We start from the raw sequence: 25,341 nt of genomic DNA, 5'->3' as shown, positions 1-25,341 counted from the left end.
TTAAACAGAAACACACACAAAATAAGGTTATCTATTGATTGATGAACACATGACCAGATGCTTGTAGGAACCTAACTCTGTATTTCTCCTAGAAGCAGTGGTTCAGTATTTGCTAATTCAGTGTTTTTTGTGACTGTATAGGACATAACTACTACAAATAATGAGAATTAACTGCATATCACCATAAGGATGGTTCATGTTGCCCATTTATTGCCACACCAAGTTCCCTCCCTCCCCCACTCTCTCCTTAACCACTGGTAACCATTAATCTGATCTTCATTTCTATAATTTCGTCATTTCAAGAAAGTTATATAAATGGAATCATACATATTTAACCTTTTGGGATTGGGCTTTTTTCACTCAGCATAATTCTCTGGAAATTCATCCAGGTTGCTGCACATATCAACGTTTATATCATTTTTATTCCTGTACTATGGTTTGTTTAACCAGTCACCCATTGAAGAACATCTCCAGGTTTTAGCTATTATGAATAAAGGTACTTTGAACATTCATGTACTGGTTTTTGTGTGAACACAAGTCTTCATTTCTCTGGGATAAATGCCCAGGAGTACAATTGCTGGTTGTATGGCAGCTGCACATTTAGGTTTTAAAAAAAATTACTATTATTAAAGAAGTTTTAGTTTTACAGCAAAATCATGCAGAAAGTACAGGGTTTCCATATACCTCCCCTCACACACATGGTTTTCCCTATTATTAACACTTTGCATTAGTGTGGTAATTTTGTTATAATTAATGAAACAATATTATTATAATTATGCTATTAACCGTAGTTCATAGTTTACTTTAGGGTTCACTCTTTTTGTTGTACAATTATATGGTTTGTTAAATTTTTTATTTTGATAACATATTTACAACATAAAATTTCCCTTTTTAACCACTTTCAAATATACAATTCGGTGGGGTTAATTACATTCACAATATTGTGCTACAATCACTACCAAACCATTGTCCAGAGTGCAGAGTCAAGGATTAAAAAAATTTATTGTGGTAATGTATATACAATACAAAAATTTCACATTTTAACCACTATCATGTACAGTTCAGTGATATCAATTACATTCATAATATTGTGCTACCCACAGCATCATCCATTACCAAAACTTTTTCATCACACTCACAGAGAAACTCTATACCCAGCAAGCAATAATTCCTCACCCCAGCCCCTTGTAACCTGTAATCTACTATCTGTCTCTATGCATTTGCTTATTCTAGGTATTTCATATAAGTGGAATCATGCAATATCCCTTTGGTTCTGGCTTACTTCATTCAACATGATGTCTTCAAGGGCCATCCATGTTGTAGTACATATCAGAACTTCATTCCTTTTGATGGTAAAATACTATTCTATTGTATGAATGTACCACATTTTGGTCATCCATTCATCAGTTGCGTTGTTTCCACCTTTTAGCTATCGTGTCCAATGCTGTTATGAACACTGGTGTACAAATATCTGTTCAAGCCCCTGCTTTAAATTCTTTCGAGTATTTACCTAGAAAGGTCATCAAAAGGTCCTGCTTAAAATGGGTCCACACTGATAGCAATGGATTAAATTTAAGAACATGTTTTTCTGGGGTACATACAGCTTCAAACCACAGTGAGTATTTCAACATAAGTGGAATAATAACATGTGGTCCTTTGTGACTGGCTTCTTTTACTTAGCATAATGTTTTCGATATACATCCACATTGTAGCATGTACTGTTATGACATTTTTTACTGCTGAATAACATTCCATTGCATGTATATACCAGAGTAATAATTTTTAAAATCAATATACCCAACACTTTTCTTTTCTTATATTAGTTTCCTATTGCTACTATAACAAGTTACCACAAACTTAGTGGTTTAAAACAACAGAATTTTTTTCTCTTTACAGTTTTGGAGGCCAGAATTCCAAAATTAATTTTACAGGTCTAATATCAAGGTGTCAGCAGAGCAGATTCTCTCTGGAGGCTCCACGGGTGAATCTGCTTCTTGTTTCTTCTGGCTTCTGGTGGCTGCTATCATTTCTTGGCTTGTGGCCACACCACTCCAATCTCTGCTTCCACTATCACCTTGCCTTCTCTTCTGTAGTCAAATCTCCCTCTGCCCCTTCTTATAAAGGCCCTTGTGAATACATTTAGGATCCACCCAGGTTATGTGGGATAATCTCCCCATCTCAAAGTTTTTAACTTGATCACATCTGCAAAGTCTCTTTTGCCGTATAATGTAATATTCACAGGTTCCAGGGATTAGGGCCTGGATATCTTTGGGGACCATTATGCCGCCTACCATATCCCTTGATTAAAAATGTCTCTCTTTTTAATATTAGGAAATGAATACAGGTGTGATCAATAGAATAACAGCACTACATCTGGCTTGGGGCAAGCATCTGTTATAGTTGTACTGGTTGCTTTTTTATTGCTTCTGGATGAGTGGGAAAGTGACAGTACAATATAAACCCTTAGCTAGCAAGAAGGACAATTTCAGTTTGGGGTGGGGAAAGAAGAAAAATTTGACACAGGATCTTAATAATAATTTATGGACAATTTTCTATGTTCCAGGAAATTTATATCCCTTATCTCCAAAAGGCAATTTTGCATGGTGGGCATTTTACAGAATAAGGAAATTGAAACCTGGAGGGGGTAAGCCACTTGCCCATCACCACAGGCAATAAGTTGTAGAGCTAGGGTTTGAACCCAGGTCTGCATGCCCAAAGCCAGGCCCTGGCCACCACACCAAGCTGTCTCTTGAAAAACAGGAGCTTCCCAGTCCCTAACACACCTCCCTCATCTTGACATTGACCTGGATAGTTGTTAGACCAGAAAACAACCAGGAAACATTGTACACAACTTGGGCACCCAAGTTCCACCATCCGTGACGACTCAGGGACCAGAGTTCATGGTCTGTGTTTTGCACCCCCATAAGAGCTTTGACAAGCACAGTGTTTGTTAAACACGCTGTCCTTCCAAGGCTCAACCAAACAGCCCCAGTCTGTCTGCACTGACCAGTGGAATAGACCTCCAGCCTGAGTCACCGCCCAGGTTGTTTCACAACCTGTTTGTGAACCAAACAGCAGAGATAGGGAGGCTCTGTGAGTGGCAAATGTCTTCTTGAGCTCCTGGACAAAAAGGTACCTCCAAGGGACAGGTGCAAGGAGGGCTTGGCTCACCCTGTGCCTAACCAACTCTCACCCAGAGGTTTCTTCAGCTGCTTCTAGGCTCTCTCTGAACTGATGTGCAATCCTGAGCCAAAGGAAGTTTCAACAAACCTCGGTTCCTCATCTGTAAAATGGGGAATATTTAAATTATTGTGCATTCACATGCACTATATAATTTAATCTTTACAGTAAACCAATGAGGTAGATGCTATTTTTTTTCCATTTTATAAATACAGATACTGAGGAATAGGGATGTTATGTCATTTACCAAAGTCACATGGCAGGTTAGTGCAGGGTCAGGAATCGACCCCCAAGCCTGTATGACTTAAGAGCTTGGATTCAGAAAGAAATGGCAAGGCAAAAGTCTGGCCATCATTCAGGACTTGCCACTCCATGCTGAGTTATTTAGACAAGTCCCCTCCTCTCTCTGGGCCTTTTTTCCCCCATCTGTTCCATGGGGCATAGGTAACTGTCACTTTTACCTCTATGGCCCTATGATTTCATGTCAGAAGGTCTTTCTCTAAGTCACAACTTGGGCTTAGTCTCTGTTCCCTGCACAGACACTAGCTCATTTTCCTTCTTTTTTCTTTTTTTTATCATTGTAAAATATACATAACTTAAAATTTACCATTTAACCACTTTTAAGTGTACAATTCAGTGCCATTATATACACGTACAGTGACGCGTAACCCTCACCACTTTTCCAGAACTTTTTCATCATCTCAAACAGAAATTTCTTATCCATTAAGCAATAACTCCCCATTCTCCTCCCCCCAGCCCACAGTAACCTCTATTCTACTTTCTGTTTCAGCGAATTTGACTTTTCTAGATACTACATATAAATGAAATCATGTAATATTTGTCCTTTTGTGTTTGGCTTCTTTCACTTAGCATAATATTTTTAAGTTTCATTCTTGATGTAACATGTATTAAAACTTCGTTCCATTTATGGCTGATTAATATCCCGTTGTACAGATATACCACATTTTGTTTATTCATCTCTTGATGGGCACTTTTGTTTCTGCCTTTTGGCTATTGCAAATCCTAGCACATTCTCAAGCTTCCTCTGGGGAAAGAGCAGATAATATTGATGAAGAATTTTTCCACATTGGCGATTTCCCAGCAAGTATCAGTTTTTGCTGACAACTCTTTCAGGACTTCCATTGTGTCCTGTATGCATCTGTAAAATCTGGATAACCATAGTTCCAGCAACCCAGTCACAATACATGCCACTGTGCTATGCAAGTCATATACATTTCCTGTTCATCGTCATAATGGCTACAGGAGGGGATGTGGCTACTTGGTTCTTAGGAGGCAGAGCTGGGATTTCAGCCTAGGATCCTCTGCCTCTTTGCCCTTTGCCACGCTGCCCCTCCCCTCATCTCCCACCTCTGTGGGTGGGAGGTTGCACTGCCATGATGGATGGAGAGCACTTGGTGAGCTTCTTATTCTGATTCTCTTTTCCCCACTGGAGCGGGAGCTGGAACTTGAGTCTTCCACTGTTTTTGTTTTCCGAGATAATGCATCATGGGACTTTCTATGGGCTCTTGGTGTGTAATTGCTTGCTGACTGATATAATTCCATTCACTAAGGACAGGCAGGTGGAATCAGTTAACAGTACTTCGGCCAAGCAGGCAGGATGACAACTTGGGGAATTAGCTCTCTAGTTGGTTTGGTCGTTACTGAGAACTCGTGCCCACTTCCTCCTACACTTTCTCAGCTTTCATGATTTTTGTCATAGCCACATTTTCACTTTTTCTCCAGTAAAGTGGGGGGGAGGGAACCCTGAGAGGAAGCAGAAGCTAATCAAGCACAATTCCTAATGGCTCACTTACTCTGACCTCCATCCTGCTTCCTATCAGGGTCTCACAGAGGTCACACACCTGTCGACAGCCTCATCCTCCAGCAGGGCTTCTTCTAGAGTTCTGTAGTTCTTACTGGTTGCTCCACTCAATTTCTTCTTTGCTTCCCAACGAGGATAATGCTTTCTCTCACTCTGTATTTTGATTTACACATATTTATCATGTACCAAACCCTGTGCTTACAGTTTCAGTGACTTCCAATTTCTTAAAACTGGAAAAAGTTATTTCCCTGCTTCATCTTTTTATCTTTCTAAAAAGCTAGAAATTTTTTTTATAGTAAGTGTAGTGGCTTGGAGCGATGAACCCCAGAAAAAAACATGTTCTTAAACTTAATCCATTTCCATGGGTGTGGGCCCATTGTAAATAAGGTCTTTTCAAGATGTTACTTCAGTTAAAGGTGTGGCCCACACGAATCAGGTTGGGCTTTAATCCGGATTACTAGAGTCCTTTATAAACAGAGTGAAAGTCAGATAGGGGGTGGGGTGGGAGTGGGGGAAGCTAGAGGGAGCAGTCGGAAGCTGAAAGTCAACAGAAACCAAAGAGAAGAGAGAGGCCAGGAGAGGCCGCCATGTGCCTTGCCAGGTAACAAAAAAGCCAAGGACCAAGGACGAATGGCAGCCAGCCCCAGAACACCACAGTCTTCTGGAAAAAAGTATCATCTTGTTGACATCTTGACTTGGGACTTCTGTGAGCCTCAAAACCATGGGCTAATAAATTCCTGTTGTTTAAGCCAATCCATTGCATGGTATTTGATTTGGAAGCCTGGAAAATAAAAGTGAGCATGCGATCAGAAAAGAAAATGATATAGTTTTTTGTAATCAGAAACATTTTTCTTGTGATCAGAAAAGAAAACAATAGTGTTTTTTTTTCATTATTTTAATTAACTTTGTTGAGGCTCTGTTTACAAACAACAAAAGTGCACCCATTTTAAGTGTATAGCCTGATGATTTTGACAAATGTATACACCTAAGTAACCACCGCCACCATCAAAATACAGAATATTTCCATTTTCCCAAAAAGTTCCCTCATGTCCCCTTGTGATCTATCCTCCCCACCCCCCATCCCAGGCAAGCACAGATCTGATTTCTCCTATGATAGATTTGTTTTATCTGTTCTAGAACTTCATATAAATGGAATCAGGAATTATGTATTCTTTTGTGTTTGACTTCTTTCACTGAGAATGTTTTTAGATTCATCTATCTTGGTGCATATGTCAATAGTTCTTTTTTATTGCTGAGTAGTATTCCATTGTAAGAATATATCACAATTTGTTTATCCATTTACCTGCTCATAGACATTTGGTTTGTTTCAAGTTTTTCATTTTTTTTATTTTTTTAATTTTTATATAGCACATGTTCATCAAAAATTTGGAAAACAGAGAAGTGGAGGAAAAATCATCTCTGGCCTCATTAACTGAACACAATCACGGTTAGTATTAGAATATTTTGTTTTTTCCACCTGTGCACAGATGTTTTGGGGAATCTATGTATTTATAATCATATTGTACATATGATTTTGTAACTGGCATTTTTGGTTAACATTGCATCATAAATATTTTCCATGTTATTTCTTTCATAACCCTCATTTGTAATAGTACATAATATTTTATCAATTGAATGAATACTCTGTGAGTGCAGGGATTTAGGCTGTCTTGCTTCCAAGAGCCAAGAGCCTTGTATTCCAAGAGCCTAGAATGGTGCTTGGCCAACAGCAGGCACACAATAAATGTTTACTGAATGGTGTGCCAGAGTTTGTCTTGCTATGTCCATATAGAGAGCATGCCAATTCTTCAAGTTTTGTTTTTATTCGTTCTTTTTTCTTTAAATTAAATTCAGTTTTATTGAAATATATTCACATACCATACAATCCATCCATGGTGTACAATCAACTGTTCACAGCTCTATCATATTAGTCATGACTTCATCAGAAAGAATCAGAATAAGAATAAAAAATAAAAGTAAAAAAGAACACCCAAATCATCCCCCCCATCCCACCCTATTTTGCATTCAGTTTTTGTCCCCATGTTTCTACTCATCCATCCATACACTAGATAAAGGGAGTGCGATCCACAAGGTTTTCAGAATCACACTGTCACCCCTTGTAAGCTACACTGTTATACAATCCTCTTCAAGAGTACAGACTACTGGGTTGGAGTTTGGTAGTTTCAGGTATTTACTTCTAGCTATGCCAATACATTAAAACCTAAGAGGTGTTATCTATATAGTGTGTAAGAATGTCTACAAGAGTGACCTCTCAACCCCATTTGAAATCTCTCAGTCACTGAAACTTTATTTCATTTCATTTTGCATCCCCCTTTTGGTCAAGATGTTCTCAATCCCACGATGTTGGATCCAGATTCATCCCCAGGAGTCAAATCCTGCGTTGCCAGGGTGATTTTCACCCCTGGGAGTCAGGTCCCACGTAGCGGGGAGGGCAGTGAGATAACCTGCCAAGGTGGCTTAGTTAGAGAGAGAGGGCCACATTTGAGCAACAAAGAGGTACTAAGGGGGAGACTCTTAGGCACAATTACATGCAAGTCTAGCCTGTCCCTTGCAGTAATGAGCTTCATGTCAAGTCCCATGATAGAGGATTCGGCACATCAAACTGCCAGTCCTCAGTGTCTGTGACAACATCAGCATCAGTCCAGGTGAGGAAGTCCAACTCTTCCACATTTTCCCCCAGTTCCTCAGGGGGCCCTGCAAATATATTTTTATTCTCTGCCCAAATTACTTTGGGATGTGTCAGTGTTTCATTCAAACCTATACAAACCTACCATATCACACTTCCTATTCAAAGTTCCATGTAATTGTGGTGTTTGAACAAACTGACTGTAGAAGTTATATCGTTGAGAAAATATAGATCCTGCATACTGGTTCTTTTTAATGTTTATGTCCTGCCTCCTCAACCAAGCTGCTTGAAGGCAGTTTCTGAGAATATCTACTGCATTCCAAGCACATTGTGTATCATCTATAATCTTTCAAGTAGATAATCTCCCTGATTTTCAGATTAAGAAACAGATTCAGAGAAGTCAAATGACTGCCTCAAGGCCACACAGAAGTTTGTAGGTGAGTCTAGATGTTAATCCATGTTTAATAGAGTTCAAATCCCACAATAATTTTTATTGGCACGTGTGTCAGGTTATCAGTCAATCCTCATAACAATCTTAAAGAGAAATACTAATATCATCCCATTTGAGAGATTCAGAGAGGCAACTAACTTGCCCAAGGTTACAGACTAGACAGTGATAGAATTTTAACCCAAGCAGTCTGCTGCCAGAGCCCATCTTAAACTCCAAGCACTGGTGTGTTAACCCATGCCTTTCTGCTTTTCCAAGCAGTCTCCTTGGGCTTCTTTACTCCCTCTGGTCTGTACACAGAGTCTTGCTCAGAAAGCGTTTGAGTCGATGATGTCATTGATGGCATATGACCCTCTGACCCAAGGAAGGGATTAATGGCATGGGATCTTTGAGAAACTGAAGAAACAAACTCTTTTACTTCCAAAGATACCACATGGCAGACTTGCAATTCTTGCAGCTAGAAGACCAGGAGAATACCCCCTGCTTCAGAGGGATGGGGTGAGGACTATATTAGTGATTCGTGGAAAACGCTTCCCCCTGAGCCTGGTACCCAGCGAGGACTTACTAAAGGGGGAGCTGCTAAAGGGACCCCATCCAGGAAATTCAAGACCCAGTGAGTTAATTATCTTCAGATGGAAAACAACGCTGATTACCCAGACAGTCCTGGCTGGGGAAAAACCCAAACAGACGGTTATAGTGCAGCTAAAGCAAAACTAATCTTTAATCTTTATGGATATGTGTAATACATTAACTATTACAGCCCATCCCCTTGAGGCACCTCAACACCTGGTCAGCCAGAGGGTGGGGTTGAGTTGGCTGGGCTAAGTGGAAAGGGGCAAGTAAATAGGCCAATTACCCTTCTGTAACAGACTTTCTTAGGTCTCCACCTTGAGATTAAGAGGATTAAATGGCTGATGTGCACTTGAGTCAGCAGACGATGAAGAACACTAGGCACAAAATGACCTGGGATGTTTTACCTGTCTCTTAGCAAACCAGCTCGTTGAATGCAAGAATTGTGTCATTTATTATTTGTCACTAGATGTTTGCTATTGGTGGTTACTATTAATAATGATGCTGTAGTCATCACAATAGGAAAAAAAAAAAGTGCAGAATTACTAAGGCCAGGAGTCTCTATGAATTACAAAATCAAAATGTTCAAGGAGGTATATATGGAAGTGTTTTTCTATTGCTTTAAACTCTGTTATTAAATAAATGCTGTGACTTAGAGTGGATAGTGCCTATGAATTGAGAAAATATAATAGTTTGACTTTCCACTTCAGTCAAGAATTCTTTCTATAGTAGTCTATGCTTCAATATTTCCACTGGAAGGGAATTTACTTCTTATCCTGGCAACCCATTCCATTACTGGACACCATAATTGAGACCAGTTGTTCCTTATGTGAAGCTGAAATCTGTCTCCCTATAATTTCCATCCAGAAATTCTAGTTCTGTCCCCTGGAACTACACAAAATAATTAGATCTTTCTCAGAAGGCAGAGTGGCTTAGGAAAGTGAGGAAAGGCTCTGCAGGCAGACAGATCTGGGTTTTAATCCTGTCTGCCACTTATAATCAAGTTGCTTAATTTTTCTGAACCAGTTTCCTCATCTGTTATGTGGGTTAAAGTACCCGTTGCTGTGAGATATAAATGAAATAAATACATAGAAAGTATCTGCTTCCTGATGCTCAATAAATGAAAAATACTCCCCTCTTCTTCCTCCCTCTTCTCCTCTCCCTGGTTTTGTCATATTTTTGAAGACAGATGTTATGTACCATCCTTCCCAAGTCTTTTCCAAGTTAAACATCTTCAATTTCTCAACAATTCTCCTACTAATAACTCTGATTCATTGCATAACTAGTGGCAGGCATGGCTGAAGGCCTGAGAGATTAAATAATTTCCCTAGTGCTATTAAAGCAGAGCAGGATTCAAACCCTGGTTTGTCTGGCTCTAAAGCCACACCTTCAAATCTGGATCCTACAGCAGTGCTGTCCAGTAGTAATATCTTGCAAGCCACATATGTAATTTTAAATGTTCCAGCAGCCACATTTTAAAAATTAAAAGAAACAGGTGAAATTAATTTTAATAATATATTTTATTTGACCCAAAATACCCAAAACAGCATCATTTCAACATGTAATCAAGATGAAAAATTACTGATGAGATGTTTCACATTCTTTTTTTCACATTAAGCCTTCAAAATTCAGTGTGTGTATTTTACACTTATAGCATATTTCAATTCAGACTAGTCACATTTCAAGTGATTAATAGCTGCATGTGGCTAGTGGCTACTGTATTGGACAGCTCATACCTAGAGGAGTGTCCCAGCCTAGAACTCAAGGACTTAGGTTCTCCTCTCAAATCCAGTGCTGATTAAATGTATGAGACCGAGACAGTCATATAATAACCCCCCTGTTAATCTCTTCCCTTTACCATTCATTCACTCAACAAATGCAATATTTATCAATTGCAGACGCTGTGCCAGGCATCATTCCAGGAGCTGAGGATACACAGCAGTTGAAAAACAAAGTCCCTCCTTCTTGAGGCTTATAATTTTGATGGAGGGAGAAAGGCAATAAACAAATAAATCAGTAAATAGGTCGTGTCACCTGGTCAAATGTTCTCTGAAGAAGAATATAACAGAGTATGGGGGCCAAAGCAGATAGTGGATTGCAACTTTAAATAAGCAGTCAGAGAAGGCCTCTCTAATAAGGGGAGATTTGAGGAGAGACCAGAAGGACACAAGAGTATAAACCCTGTGATTCAGTGGGGAAGGAGAATTGCAGGCAGACTATACAATGAATGCAAAGGACTTGAGGTGACAGCATCCTGGACATGTTCAGTTAATTAAGCACAATGAGACCATGGGGCTGGAGCTGAGTGGAGGGAATTGGGGGTGGTGGTGGTGGAATGGGGATGGTCGGAGATACAGTCAAAAAGTTAACAGGTGGGGGCCGATCAGGTAGCCATAGAGACTCTGGCTTTTATTATGAGTCAAGGAAACAACATGATCTGATGAGGATACTGGAGATAATGAGGTTGAAAAGCAAGGGTTATACGTTTTCTGCAGGGTTATACGTATAGGAAACAGCCAATAAATGACAGCCCATTCCTGGGGAAATACTAGTTTTTAACACTAAGGCAAAAAGGCTGAGAGCATAGCATTGAGAAGAACAGGGAGGTAGATCTATCTTAATACCCACTGGGCCATTCTAGAAAGCTGATGAAAGAAGTATGCGTGTTGCAATCCATGTTGCTGGTCTGCTTCCTGATGAAGATGGGCCAAGAACTGGTCCTACTCCTTTGAGCCCAGTCTAGGAATTGACTAGGAAACATTAACGTATGAACTTTACTCCTCCTTTGCTACCCCTAATTGGAATAATTGGGGAAATCCGCTGTGAGGAAAGAGCCCATGAATTCAGAAGGTGGCAAAGTGAAGAGATAAGCTTAGTGATAGAGACCTGAATTTGGATCCTAGTTCTGTCATTTACAGGTTGTGTTACCTTGGACAAGTCATTTTACCTCTCGGAACCTCTTTTACCTCCTTTGTAAAGTGGAGATGGTAATAGCTACCTTTTAGTAGTATTTGCCAGATTTATACACATATAGTATAAAGTGGCTAGTGTGTGGCAGCTGCTCAATCATTGGTAGCTGTTGTGAAATGTTCAACATAATTTTTGAGCACATGTATAAAGAATTACAGGATTCCTCCCCTCAAGATATAGAGATGAGATGCTGACAAAATATATTCAATAAGACACAGTGTGCTTGCTCAAATGACAGATACAAAATAATAATAATAGCTACCATTTATTGAGTGCTTACAATAAGCCAGGCACTGTGAAAAGTACTTTATAAACATTATCTCGTTTTATTTTTGCAAACTTCATCTTAGAAAGTATTAGTATTATCTCCAATTCACCAAAAAGGAAATTGAGACTCAGAGAGGGGAACTGAGTTGCCTAAATTTGCACAGCAGGAGAGTGGCAGTGGCAGGGTTGAGCCCCATTCTAAGTGCCAGGCCTCATTTCCTTATCAAGGAAACCCATCCTTATAATTCCTGGGCCTCATCCATGTTTTACCATATTGTTCACCCACTTCATATCCATCCTTTTTTTTTTTAAATAAGGAAGTGATTACAGTACTCTTAAGATTTGTTGATAGGACCAAACACTGAATATAGTTTGTAAAATATACAACCAAGCAAAAGAGGCCATATAAACATTCTTATAAAAATTAACTGATGCTAACACGTTTAGTGACCTACCACCTAACTTACAAAGTCTTTCATGCTATATCGAAAGTAAAAGTTTTCAAAGAGATTTTCAATAAGACATACAAATTGAGACATCATTTTAATATATTAATTTAAAAAAATTTTAAACCCCTTTTGTAAGCAATACAATTTTGGAACTCAATGGTATGGTCCCAGTGAATAATTAGAATTTTCAAAGCAACATAACTAGACATTAATGTTTTCATCCCTTATCTTTTCTTTTGCTACAATGTATATTGCACTGACACAAAGCAAAGATTTAAATTTCCATTAATTAGTCCTAGCATTATCGCATGGTTGAAGACTAAATTTTTCTGGCTAAAAAATAAGAAAAAATTATATATATATATAACCTTATATTGGGTTTAAAAGAACTTTGCATTTTATTAGCAATGAGTAATTACTGAACTCATTTTCTTTCACCATAAATAGTTTAAAAATTCTGAGGAAGATAGTGTATACTAGTTGAGTAGTCAGGAACACTGGGTTCATATCCCCATTTTGGCAACAATTAATGAATATCTTTGGGCAAATCACTAAGCCTCTTTGAATCTTATTCTTCTCAACTGTTAAATAGGTAAGCTTGACTAGATGATTCTCAAGTTCCTTCCAGGTCTAATAATTTTTCTCATTCAAAAGAAAAATATTTAATTGTTCTACAATTCTGTGACAAATAGTGAAAACAAAAATCAGAAAATAGATTGGGGAGAACTTTCTCTACTTATAAAGCCAAACTAAAATGTCCTGCATTGTGGTGGGGGTAGGATTTACTACTTTGTATATCCACCCCTTTTTAAAATACTTATTTAACCAAATGTCTTCTACTGTAAAATGCCAGCTAAAATTTGGGATAAATACTATGATGCCTCAAAGGACCTATAATTCACTGGACTTTGCATTCCGAAGCTAGTGTCTGAATAGGAAGGGAGAGGCCCAGTATTTTTACATCCTCCTTCAGTCATTTCACCATTGAGAGTCTGCCACTCAGTCAAATCTTGTGAATCACTAGGCTGGTCAGGGGCACATCCTAAGCCCTGAGGTATAAGCAGCTCTAATAACTGTCAGAGTCCTTTGCAAGGCCCGGTGCTTGGCCATCTTCTCTTCCTATTCTACACACTCTTCCTGGGTAATCTCATTCATTCTCATGCCATCAACCATGATCTATAAGGCTACGACTATGAAATCTCTACCTCTAGCCCAGCTCTTTCTCCCCAGAACTCTGAGTGTCCTGGAGACAACTCATACTCAATATATGTATATGTGTGTTTGTGTGTGTGTGTGTGTGTATATATATATATATACACACACACACACACAAACACACATACTCATCTTTCTGACTCACCATCTCTGTGTTTCCTAGCTCAGAAAAAAAGAATTGCCATGGCCACCCAAGGTAGAAACCTAGATATTCGTGACTCCTTCCTCACTCTGCCTTTATCTCTGATTAGTCATCAAATCATTACACCTCTTTTATATACATTTTTTTAAACCTTTCTTCTCTCCTGGATTATTCTCTTAGCTGGAGTTGATTCATAGCTCCCAACTGGTCTCCCTTCTCCAGGCTCTCCTTTCCCAAGATTTTCTTCACATTGCAGCCAGGGTGATCCTTCTAAAGTTCACATCTGTTATTTTGGCCTGGTATGCAAAGTTCTCCAGGATTTGGGCCTTACCCTCATCTCCAGACTCTTTTTGTACCCCTCAAAACCTGATTCTATCTATATCCCAATTTTACTTAACTTGATGTTCCTTTGTACATTGTTCCCATTACCTGGAATTCCCTTTCCTTCATTCTTTATCTGGCGAACTCCTATTAAACCTTCAAATTCTTCCAGCATTAATTACCTCTTTCAGGAAACCTCCTCTGATGCCCCCAGGATGGGTCAAATGCCCTGCTTACTTCCAAAGCGGCTGAGCTACTTTATATTTCATTAACCCATGTTATCATTCACACAGTAGTCTCCTTAGTTTAATTCTGATTCTCACAACTTGACAATAAACTCTTTTGAGAGTAGAGATGGAGTCAACAACTAGCAGAATGTCTACAACACAGTAGACTCCCAATTAAAAAAAAAAAAAAAGAATGGTAGTGTAGGGGAACTAGAGCTAGAGGTGGCAGTATACCACAGTAAGTAAGAGTGTGGACTCTGAAGTCACTAAGCTTTGTATTCAAGCCTCTTCCCTTCCCTTAAAGTTAATTAACATCTCATTGTCTAAATTTTCCCACCTGTAAAATGATAGTAATAATAGTAAATTGCTTCATAGGTGTGCTGTGAGGAACAAAATTTAAATTTTGATATGTTCATTATGGAATTTTTGCATTAACTTTATAAATATTATTTATTTTAATCAGTTTTTTTTTTTGCACTTCCTTCAATTTTGTGCCCCAGGAGAGCACCTCACAGGCCTCGTTCTAGTCCCCGCCCTGTCCTCACCTTATGTCCTTGACATAAAGCAGCTTTCCATAAGTATTTGTTGAATTTACTTATCTCTCTTCATTTTTATGTTGAGTATAATACACACATACAAAGTAAACTGAACAAATAGTAAGTGTATTACCAATCTCCCTGATTGACCAGAACATTATAGAGTTTTCAGTAATAACAACACTGGAGTCTTCCCTTTTCTCTTTCAGGTACCCAACAAAAAGAGGTCTTTATTTTATAAAATTCTCCCCTTCTCTCCTCTTTTCTTTACAGCTCCCTTCCCTAGGTTCTCTTTTCCTCTCTGGGCAGCACTGCTCTGAGTCCAAAGCTTAGGCATAAGCTCTTTCTTTAGTCCTATCAGTCTAATGAGATTTCGTACATTAAAATGCTCTCCAGCTCATCGAACTTAGAAAAAAAAATTTTTTTTCCTAGCGGACGGCCTATGACGTCACGGCAGCGAGTACTTTCCAGGGAAACGCCGCCATCCTCCATCCAGCAGCACCAGATCTTGCGCATGCTCTTCTGCTTGCCGAGCATTAAAGCGAGTGTTTCGTGCCATCTCGGCACCCGTACTTTGCTGGTGTTGCGGGACGTCTGCTGCCCTACCGGAAGCGGGAAGAAGAAGAGTTACTGTGGTTGCGGTTGCCGGTGGGTTTGTCCAGCTCGGGTAACCTAAGGCTGGGAGCTTAATTGGCGCTATGCTTAAAGGCTCCAAGGATATAATTCCTGACCTTGCGAGAGGAGGCCAGAGCCCAGCGGAGTTGTGTTTCTAGTGTAAGTGGGCATGTGTTCTGGAAGCCGATTTAGGAGTACCTAAACCATCATTTTAAAAGAACTTCACGCTTCCGCTTACTCGCTTTAAAAGGCGCTTTCAGTGTCTGGAGATGCAGAACGCCTGGGTTTTAGTCTGGTCCGGACTTTGTCACTGACTTGCTGGGTATCCTTTGGCCCCTCTCCTGGTTCAATATTTTTGTGGGTAAAATGAAGGGTGGACAAGCTCTCTTAAGGCTCCTTTCAGTTCTTCTGAATTTTATTGCACGTGCATTATGTCCTTTAAGCCTCATAGCCTTGGGGGTTAGATATCGTTTGCCTTATTATAAGGAAGACATTGAGTCCCAGCGCGAGAAGTTGCTCAAGATTACACTACACAGCTAACTTTAGGAGGATTCAGAATTTGAGACGAGAACATTATGCTGTAGTGAGCAGGTCGGTTTGTATATTTCTGTATCATCAGTTCCTGGAACAGGACATCTAGTTTAGCAGTTGCTCAAAAAATGTTGAATGAATAAATCTTTTGATATGAAGGCCATTTACACAGGCAGACCTGGCGTATCTCCACTCTGATGTGTAAACAATTCTAACCCTTCTCTAGGTGTATCCTGTACCTTACCTGATTGGGGTCTGAGTCCAGTTCTTCCATCTTCAACTTAATCAGACAAACATTATGGAAGCTCCTCCAGTCACCATGATGCCCGTCACTGGGGGCACCATTAACATGATGGAGTACCTATTGCAAGGTAAGTGAACCAGGAAGGTGGATTACTTGTCTCCCTCCATTTTATTCATCTTCCCTGGAGATGGGAGAGTTATACAAAGGCAGCCTGCACTTTCTGGCACTCAGCAGACAACTCTTTTTTTTGCCCCAAAATTTTATTATGAAAGAATTTAAACATACAGAAGATTTTGAAGAATTCTACAGTGAGCACCCCTATATTTGCCACCTACATTCTACAATTTTCATTTTACTATACTTCCCTTATTATATATTTGTACATTTCTCCGTCCATCAATCCATCCTATTTTTTATGCATTTCCGTTTAAGTTGAAGACCTCAGTATATTTTCCCGTAAATACTTGAGCAAGCATAAAATTAGCTAGAGTTCAAAATTCGTTATTTTCCTTGACGTAAAATTTCCATATAATGAAGTGCATAAATCTAAAGTGGACATTCCATGAGTTTTAACAAATACGTTCATCTGTATAATCCAAACCCTTTTCAAGATATGAATATTACTATCACCTAGAAACTTCCTTCATGCTCCTTGTTACACATTATCCTGACCCCTTCCCCACTGGCAGAACTGCCATTCTGATTTTTTTCCCACTATAGGTTACCTTTGCCTATTCTTACTTAAACTTCATATACAGGGAATCATATAGAATGCACTCTTTTGTCGAAGACTTCTTTCAGTCAGCATGTTTTTGAGATTCATTCATGTTGTTAGTTGTATTTTTTGTTGCTGATTAACATTCCATTGTACAAATATATCACACAATGTTTATTCTATTGATGGGCTCCCTGGGTGTGTCTAGTTTTGGCTATTATGAAAAAAGCTGCTATGAACGTTCTTACACAGATCTTTTTGTGGACATATATTTTCATTTGTCTTGGGTGCAATTCCAGGAGTGGAATTGCTGGGTCAAACAATGATTTTTTTAAATTGAATTTAGTGGTTTCAGAGAAATGACTCAGCTAAAAAAAAACTAATGATGATAATAATAATAATTAACAATTTTTGAGCATCTGCTCTATATCGGGTTCTTCAAGTGTTTTGCCCACTTACTTAATTCTCATAACAACTTACAAGAATATACTATTATTACCTCCATTTTCTAGATCAGGAAACTGAGGTAAAGTAACTTTCCCAGGTGAGGAAACTTGAGACCCAGAGAAGGTAATGGTTTTCAGGAGGTCATATAATGTTTAGTGGAAGAGTTTAGACTTTAATTCAGAATTAATCTAAATTAATTCACATAATTAATTCAATAACTTAATAAGCCAGAAATGGGGTTATTAATATTTACTTCCCAAGTTGTTCCTCCTCCATTCTTCCCCATCTCGGTAAAGTGGCACTATCAATTCCCTGTTGCTTAAGCCAAGCATTTAGGAGTCAATCTATTTTTCATTTTACCCCTACATTCAGTCTATCTCTAAGTTCTGTTGATTCTGTTTCCAAAATGTATTTTAAATATGACTTTCCTCCATCTGCAGTACCACTGCCCTAGTTTATCATCTCTTGCCTGGCCTACTTTACCAAGCTCCTATTTCTTACATTGCTTCCTCTTTTGCTCTCTTGTCTCTTCTCATACAACAGCCAGTGACCTTTAAAAAATATATGTATGAAAAATTTGAACATAAAAAACAGACTAGTATAATGAACATTCCATATTCATCATCTAGATTTGCTAACATTTTGCCATATTTGCCTTATCTGTTTTCCTTTGCTGGATATTTTTAAAGAAAATTGCACATATCATCACATTTCACTCCTAAATAGTTTTGCATGCATCTCTAAAAAACAAGGATATTTTCCTTCATGACTTAAATACCATCATTAGCATCTAACAGAATTAACAATAATTTTTAATATCATCTAATGCCTTGATGATATTAAATTTTTCCCCAAATGTCCCCAAAATATATTTTATAACTTTTTTTTCTTTCAAACCAGCATCCAATCAGTTTTCATACATTACATTTGATATTTGTGTCTTTTAATCTGGAACAGTCTCTTCCTTGCCCCTGCTTTTTTCTTTAGCATGACCTTGTCTTGTTGAGGAGTCTATAAGTTTAACTAAAATTTTCTTTTTAAAATGTAAATGCAATCATATTTTACCCTGTTCAGTTGACAATAAAAATAACTAATAGCTGCCCAGTTACCTTAGAATAAAAAACAAACCCTTTCCATGGCCTAGAAGGCCAACTTGCTTTGACCCATGCCAAATCCTCATTTCATTACCATCCTCCCTTTTGCTCAGTATACTTCATCTGCACTGATCTCCTTTCATTTCCTTGAAGTCACCAGACTCTTTCCCACCTCAGTGCCTTTGTACTTGATGATCCCTACACTATGAATCTTTTTTTCCAAGGTCTTCACATGACCTTCTCATTTTCATCATTTGGGTCACATCTCAGTTGTCACCCCCTTAGAGAGGCCCTGTCTGACCATTCCACTCCCTCAGAGAGGTCTCCTCTTCTTCGCCCCCACTGGTTGCTCTCTATCCCAGCTCCCTTTTATTTCTTTGTATTTCTGTTCACTTACTTGTTTATTTTTTGCTTTCCCCACTAAACCCTAATCTCTGTGAGGGCAGGGCCTCCTCCTACCTAGCACAGTGTCTGGCACAACATTCAGCAAGTATATGTTAAATGAACCAACACTTGTTAAGTACTTAAAATGTTTGAGAAATGAACAAGCACATGTCTGACACTCTCTTAAATGCAAGATATATTGGTTTACCATTCCCTGCTCTCAGGGATCTTCTGTCTGTGATCACTGAGACCTGGTCTATTCCTTTTCCTACAATATTGTTTCCTAAAATTCAGTCATTTGATTCTCACTCTGAATTCTGCCGTAATTACAATAATACTTTATTATTTACTTTAACAGATTTATTCAACCAATTTTTGAATATGTTCCTAGTATTGGAGTATCAGCAGTGGAGGGAAAAAGATGATTAGAAGAAATTAATACATAATTGATACATTGAAAGATGACTAAAAAATGGAGGAGACAAAGGCTAAAGAAAAATTAAAGGAGGGAAGCAGATAGAGATTGATGGAGATACACTTGTGCAGTTAGGCTGGCTAGAAAATACCTCTCTGATAAAGTGACATTGGAGCCAAGACCTGAAGAAAGTGATGGGGTGTGCCATGTAGATACTGAGGGAAGAATATCTAAACATAGGAAATAAGGGAAGAGGCGCTAAAGTGGGTGTGTACTTGGCATTTTCAGGAAATAGGATAAAGGTCACTGTGACTGGAGAAAATGATCAAGGGGGAGCCTGGAGGGATATGATTGATGTTGGATAGGTTACAGAGACCATTATATGTAGGAGCTTGTACAGTAAGGATTTTGGCTGTTATTCTGAATGACAAGGGAAGCTATTAGAGGGTTCTAAGCAGAGGTGTGTTATCTGCCTCAAATATATATATATTTTTTTAATGTTGAAATAATTTCAAATTTATAATTTCAAGTAATATGAACCCCATACAGAGAACGCCAACATACACGCACCCTCCCAGATACCCCAGATCCACCAATTTTAATGTTTTATCCTCTATGCTGTATCATTCTTTATATCTATATCTATCTGTCATCTGTCTGTTTTCGGAACATTTGAGAGCAGGTTGTTCCCATCATACTCCTTGAACACATAGTATTTCCATGTACATTTCCTAGAAATAAGGATATTCACTTATGTAATCACCTTAACTGCAGTTACCTAGTTCAAGAAATTTAGCATTGATATAAAGCTTACATTCTATATTCCAATTTTTTCTCAGGTCCCTGTAATGTCCTTTTGAGCATTTTCTCCTCTGTCCTTGGATCTCATTTGATATCATGTATTGCATTTAATTGCCATTATCTCTTTAGTTTCTCATTCTCCCTTTTTTTATTGTGGAAACATATATACAACATAAATCATCCCATCCCAACCTCTCCCAAGCATACCCTCATGACCATCCATTGCTAGAACTTTCCCTTTACCCCAAACAGAAACCCTACACTCATTTTGGATGAACTCTTCATTGCCCATGTCCCCCCACACCCCATAATGTGTACTCCACTTTCTGTCTCTTTAAGTTTGCATATTCTCTGGTATTTCTTTTTTGTGGTTACCATGGTGTTAAATTTAACATGCTAAATCTGTAACAATCTTGTACTTGTTTGCTTTGATATCACTTAACTTCAATAACACACAAACTATGTTTCTACAACCCTGTCCCCCCAACTTTATGTAGTTCTTGTCAAAAATTACATTCTTATTAATTGAGTCCAAAACCTTTGATTTATCATTACATTTTTAAACATTTGCATTTCAGATCCTGTACAAAGTAAAAAGTGGAGTTACAAATCAAAAATATAATAGTACTGGTATTTATATTTGCCCTTATCATTATCTTTACCAGGGATCTTTATTTCTTCACGTGGCTTCAGTCAGTTGTCTGGTGTGCTTTCCCTTCAACCTGCAGAACTCTCTTTACTATTTCTTGCGGGGTCTGTGTAGTGTTGATAAACTCCTCAGCTTTTGTTTATCTGGGATGTCTTAATCCCTCTCTCATTTTTGAAAGACAGTTTTACCAGATATAGAATTCTTGATTGGTGATTTTTTACTTTTAGCACTTTAAATATTTTTAGTCTTCTTGCTACCCTCTTGCCTCCATAGTTTCCAATGAGAAATCGGCATTTAATCTTATGAGTCTCCCTTACATGTAACCTGTGCTTCTTTCTGTGACTTTCAGAATTCTCTCTTTATCTTTGGCATTTGACAGTTTGATTATAACATGGTGCAGTGTGGGTCTATTTGGGTTTTCCTATTTGGAGTTTGTTTAACATCTTGAATATGTATATTCATGTCCTTCATTAAATTTGGGAAGTTTTTCACGTTTATTTCTTTGAATACTCTCCCTGCCCCTTTCTCTCTTTCTCCTTTTTCTGGGACTTCTACAGCACATAAATTGGTATGCTTACTATTGTACCACAGGTTCCTCAGGTTCTCTTCACTTTTCTTCATTCTTCTTTCTTTTCCTCGCACCAGATGATTTCAGTGGTCTTTATCTTCAAGTTCACTAATTCTTTCTTCTGCCAGCTCCAATCTACTGTTGAACCCCTGTAGGGAATTTGTAATTTCTGTTACTGTGGTATTCAGCTCTGTTTTGGTTCCTTTGCATAATTTCCATCTCTTTATTGATATTATTTTTGTGTTCATATATCATTTTCCTGATTTCTTTTAATTCTTTGTCCATGTTTTCCTTTATCTTTTTCAGTATATTTAGAACCAGCTTTTAAAGTCTTTGTCTGGTGTGTCCTAGGCCTGGTCCTTCTCATTGATGGTTTCTAATGCTTTAACTTCCTCCTTTGCCTGGGCCATCATTTCCTGTTTCTTTGTATGTTTTGCAACCTTTTATTGAAACCTGTACATTTTGATGTTTTATTGTATTATTGTTGTAATTTAAACTCTGAAGCATCTGTTCCTTAGGCTTGTATCCAGCTAGTGTTATGACAGAGCTTTCCTTGAATGCCAGAATCTAACAATGACATCAACAAAAAAAGCAGGAAAAAAAGAAAACACCTTTCCCAGCCTTTGTAGATTGACCTTTCACAGCTCTCCTTCAGAGTTTTTCCATACAATCAGTATAGATAATAGCTCCAGGCCAAAGCGTAGGGTTCTCCTTGGTCCTTTGTGTGCATATGTGTGGGACTGGGTGTTTGACCCTGAGAATTCTCCAGTCCTCTCTTCCCTAGCAGATAGTTTCCTCACAGTCTAGGCATTGCACTGTATGTCCTCCCAGCAATCCCTTGCTCCAGGCAGCTGCTTGACTGCTCTCCTACAGCATTCTGTAGGAGAGCTGTGTGAGCCGCCTTCTACATGCAGGCCAAGTTCTCAGAATGAGTCCCTCAGGCCACCGCCAGATAGATTGGGCCAGTCATCCATGTTCCCACTTTGTGCATGAGGTTTATACTGTTCCCTCTGGAACCTGGACCAGGGACCTGCACTGGGAGCCAGTAACAGGAGTGGGAAGGGGCCAGCAAGGCCACCGTGAGATGCTACCACTTTTAATTGGCTTTTTAAATTCAGTGCCCTCTCTATTGCGGTACTCCTTTAACTGTTTTCCGGAGCTTTGAGAAAGAAATTCCTGCCAGTTCTTGCTGGTTGTTCAAAGCTTTTGTGGAGGAATGAAGCCCTGAAGCGTCTCGCGCCACCATCTTGATTGGGATGGGGCCTGCCTTACATATATATATGTATTTTAATGCATTTTTTAATTGTGAATGTTAACATATATATATAAGAGTGATAACCCTCAAAGTACTATTCAACAGGTATTTAGAGAGCAAATTTCAAAGAATGTCATGGGTCACAGTTCCGTAACTTCAGCTATTTCCATCATTGTAATATATAATGTACGTACAGAAAGGTGTTAACTTTTGATGTACAGCTCAACAAGCAGTTACATAGGTAATTTCAAAAATTGCTATGGGTTACAGTTCCACAGTGTCAGTTCTTATTATGCAATATAAGGTATACAGAAAAGTGAAGGCTTTCAAAGCACATTTCAATGAGTAGCTATAGAGCAAATTTCAAAGGATGTTATAGGTTACAGTTCCATTTGTCATTTACCTCCTTCCATTTATTCCAACACTCCAGCATCTAAAAAAATATACATATTTATATAAAGTTTCAGTATTCATAGACCTTTGTTAAATCTTAACTTGTTTGTTGCTACCCCTTCCTCTCACTTAATCCTTTTCTCCGTCTTCAGGGGTGTCTACTGCCTTACATTTTTAAAGGATCACTTGACTGTTATATGGAGAATAGAAGAAGGCAAGAGTGGAAGCAGGCTAGTGTAAAGACCAGGCAAGAAATGAAAGATATTTGAAAAAGATGGAAGTGACTGAGGGAATGGGTAGTGGTTGGATTCTGTGTTTATTTCAAAAATAGGAATTGGATATTGTATATAGGAGAAAGAAAGAAATCAAAGAAGATTCCATGGTTTTTGACCAGGCAGCTGGAAGCAAGGAGTTGCCATTTACTGTGATAGGGAAAACTGCAGGAGGAATAAGTTTGTGGAGGGAAAAAAACACAACAATTTGGTATTGAACACATTCAGATGGAGATGTCTGTTAGGCATCCAAGTAGAGAAGTTGAGTAGACAGTTGGATATGTGAGTGTAAAGCTCGTGAGATATAAATGTGAGAGTCCCCAGGGCATAGGTGATATTTCAAGTCATAGATGATATTTAATGTAATGAGGTCATCTATGAGGAAGGGCCTGGTGATAGAGAAGAAAACCAGGACTGGGTCCTAGGGTCCTCCAATGGTTGAGGAAGAACCAACAAAGAAGACTTAAAAGGAGTGGTCAGTGAGTTACGTGAGGAACCAAGAGAGAGTTGCATCTTAGAGGCTAAGGGAAGAAAATATTTCAGAGTCAGTATAAACTATAACAGCTGTATCAAATGCTGCCAACAAGGTGAATAAGATGAGGACTAAGAATTATTTAACATATTTCATTGAAGCAGATCATTCTTTTATACTTAAATTTGTTACTTCAAAAGGAAGCTTTATGTTTCTTCTATAAATGGAAAACCTTTCTTTGCTAGGAATGGAAGGTAATTGTTAAATAAAATGAAAACAAAACAGTATTATTATATTTCAGTTAGATACTGTTACCTGTTAAAGGTTCTGAGCCCCAGGCTTGCTGGAGATTAGCAAGTGTTAAGAGAGAGCCTAAGGACTTTCTAGTACCAAATAAGAAAATGGAAGAAATTGATAAAGGAATAACTTTCTCATAATGTTAATGTAATACTTTTGCAGTGTCATCCCTTAAAATCTCACATATTGGGCCTATAGTTTACAAAATAGTACACTAAACTGCTGTGGTTTGTCTTGTAACTCTTTTGAATCTTTTGCTAGTTTCATGACCCAAAGTGAAAGATTGGACTCAATAGTGCTTTCTCCCTCTTTAGGAAGTGTTTTAGATCACAGCTTGGAAAGCCTCATCCACCGTCTTCGCGGTTTGTGTGACAACATGGAACCCGAGACTTTCCTTGACCATGAGATGGTTTTCCTCCTTAAGGGCCAGCAGGCCAGCCCGTTTGTTCTAAGGGCCCGGCGCTCAATGGATCAGGCAGGGGCACCCTGGCACTTGCGCTACCTCGGACAGCCAGAAATGGGAGACAAGAACCGCCATGCCCTGGTGCGAAACTGTGTGGACATTGCCACATCTGAGAACCTCACTGACTTCCTGATGGAAATGGGTTTCCGCATGGACCATGAGTTCGTCGCCAAGGGACACCTGTTCCGAAAGGGCATCATGAAGATTATGGTGTACAAGATTTTCCGCCTCCTGGTGCCAGGGAACACAGATAGCACTGAGGCCTTGTCACTCTCCTATCTTGTGGAACTGAGTGTTGTTGCACCAGCTGGGCAGGACATGGTCTCGGATGACATGAGGAACTTTGCCGAGCAGCTGAAGCCTCTAGTTCACCTAGAGAAAATAGACCCCAAAAGGCTCATGTGACTAAGGGGGACTGTCCATCATTGCGGCCTGTCCTCACCTTTTACAGAAAAGGTATTATAAATGTCTTACTTCACCACTGCCAGCCAGGCATCCTTTCCCCCAGGAAGGAGGGCGGTGAGGACTGTTGGTTCACTGCACATTTTCCTCATGTGATAGTTTCCCTTTTGTGACAGCCTGTCTGCATGAAAGGCTCGGGAATACATTGAGACTCTATCTAGTCCCTTCCACATAAAGGGGGGACACTGGAATAAATTCACTTTTGGACAGAAAAATCTTAATTGTTTGGCCATTTGGGTATAAAGGTTTGTAATGTAGAAGCTGTGAGCTTGTGTGGTAATAAAGTCTATGAAGAGAAATGCTTGCATAATTCTGTATTTCTTTACTCTGCCATCCTACTAATTTGGGGTGGATTCATTACCAGTTAGAGCAAGAAAATGACAGGTCCTACTTTAATTTTGATAGAGATGGTAGTTTCTGCCTTTCATAAAAGCATGTTTGTTAAAAAATTTTAAATACAGACAAAAATA

The 25,341-nt window shown here is 38.8% G+C and overlaps 1 protein-coding gene and 1 pseudogene across 3 annotated transcripts; one reads left to right on the top strand and one right to left on the bottom strand.

Moving 5' to 3' along the window:
* LOC119514385 overlaps positions 1-16,214 on the bottom strand; it is a 23,526-nt pseudogene extending 7,312 nt beyond the window's left edge.
* On the top strand, positions 15,355-25,341 carry MED18 (mediator complex subunit 18). 3 transcript variants are annotated; one of them, XM_037827995.1, is made up of 3 exons: positions 15,355-15,442; positions 16,167-16,311; positions 24,261-25,341. In XM_037827995.1, the coding sequence occupies exons 2-3, from the start codon at positions 16,239-16,241 to the stop codon at positions 24,812-24,814; spliced, it is 627 nt and encodes a 208-aa protein (XP_037683923.1). In that variant the 5' UTR covers positions 15,355-15,442; positions 16,167-16,238; the 3' UTR covers positions 24,815-25,341. The 3 variants fall into 3 exon arrangements, with proteins under 3 accessions (XP_037683923.1, XP_037683922.1, XP_037683924.1); XM_037827994.1 differs by having other exon boundaries at positions 15,386-15,568; positions 24,261-25,340; XM_037827996.1 differs by lacking the exon at positions 15,355-15,442 and adding an exon at positions 15,703-16,000.

Source organism: Choloepus didactylus, chromosome 2 (assembly GCF_015220235.1).
Source record: "Choloepus didactylus isolate mChoDid1 chromosome 2, mChoDid1.pri, whole genome shotgun sequence".
NCBI classification, from domain to species: Eukaryota; Metazoa; Chordata; class Mammalia; order Pilosa; family Megalonychidae; genus Choloepus; species Choloepus didactylus.
The sequence above is the reverse complement of the archived record's forward strand: the minus strand, read 5'-3'. Positions and strand labels throughout refer to the sequence as shown.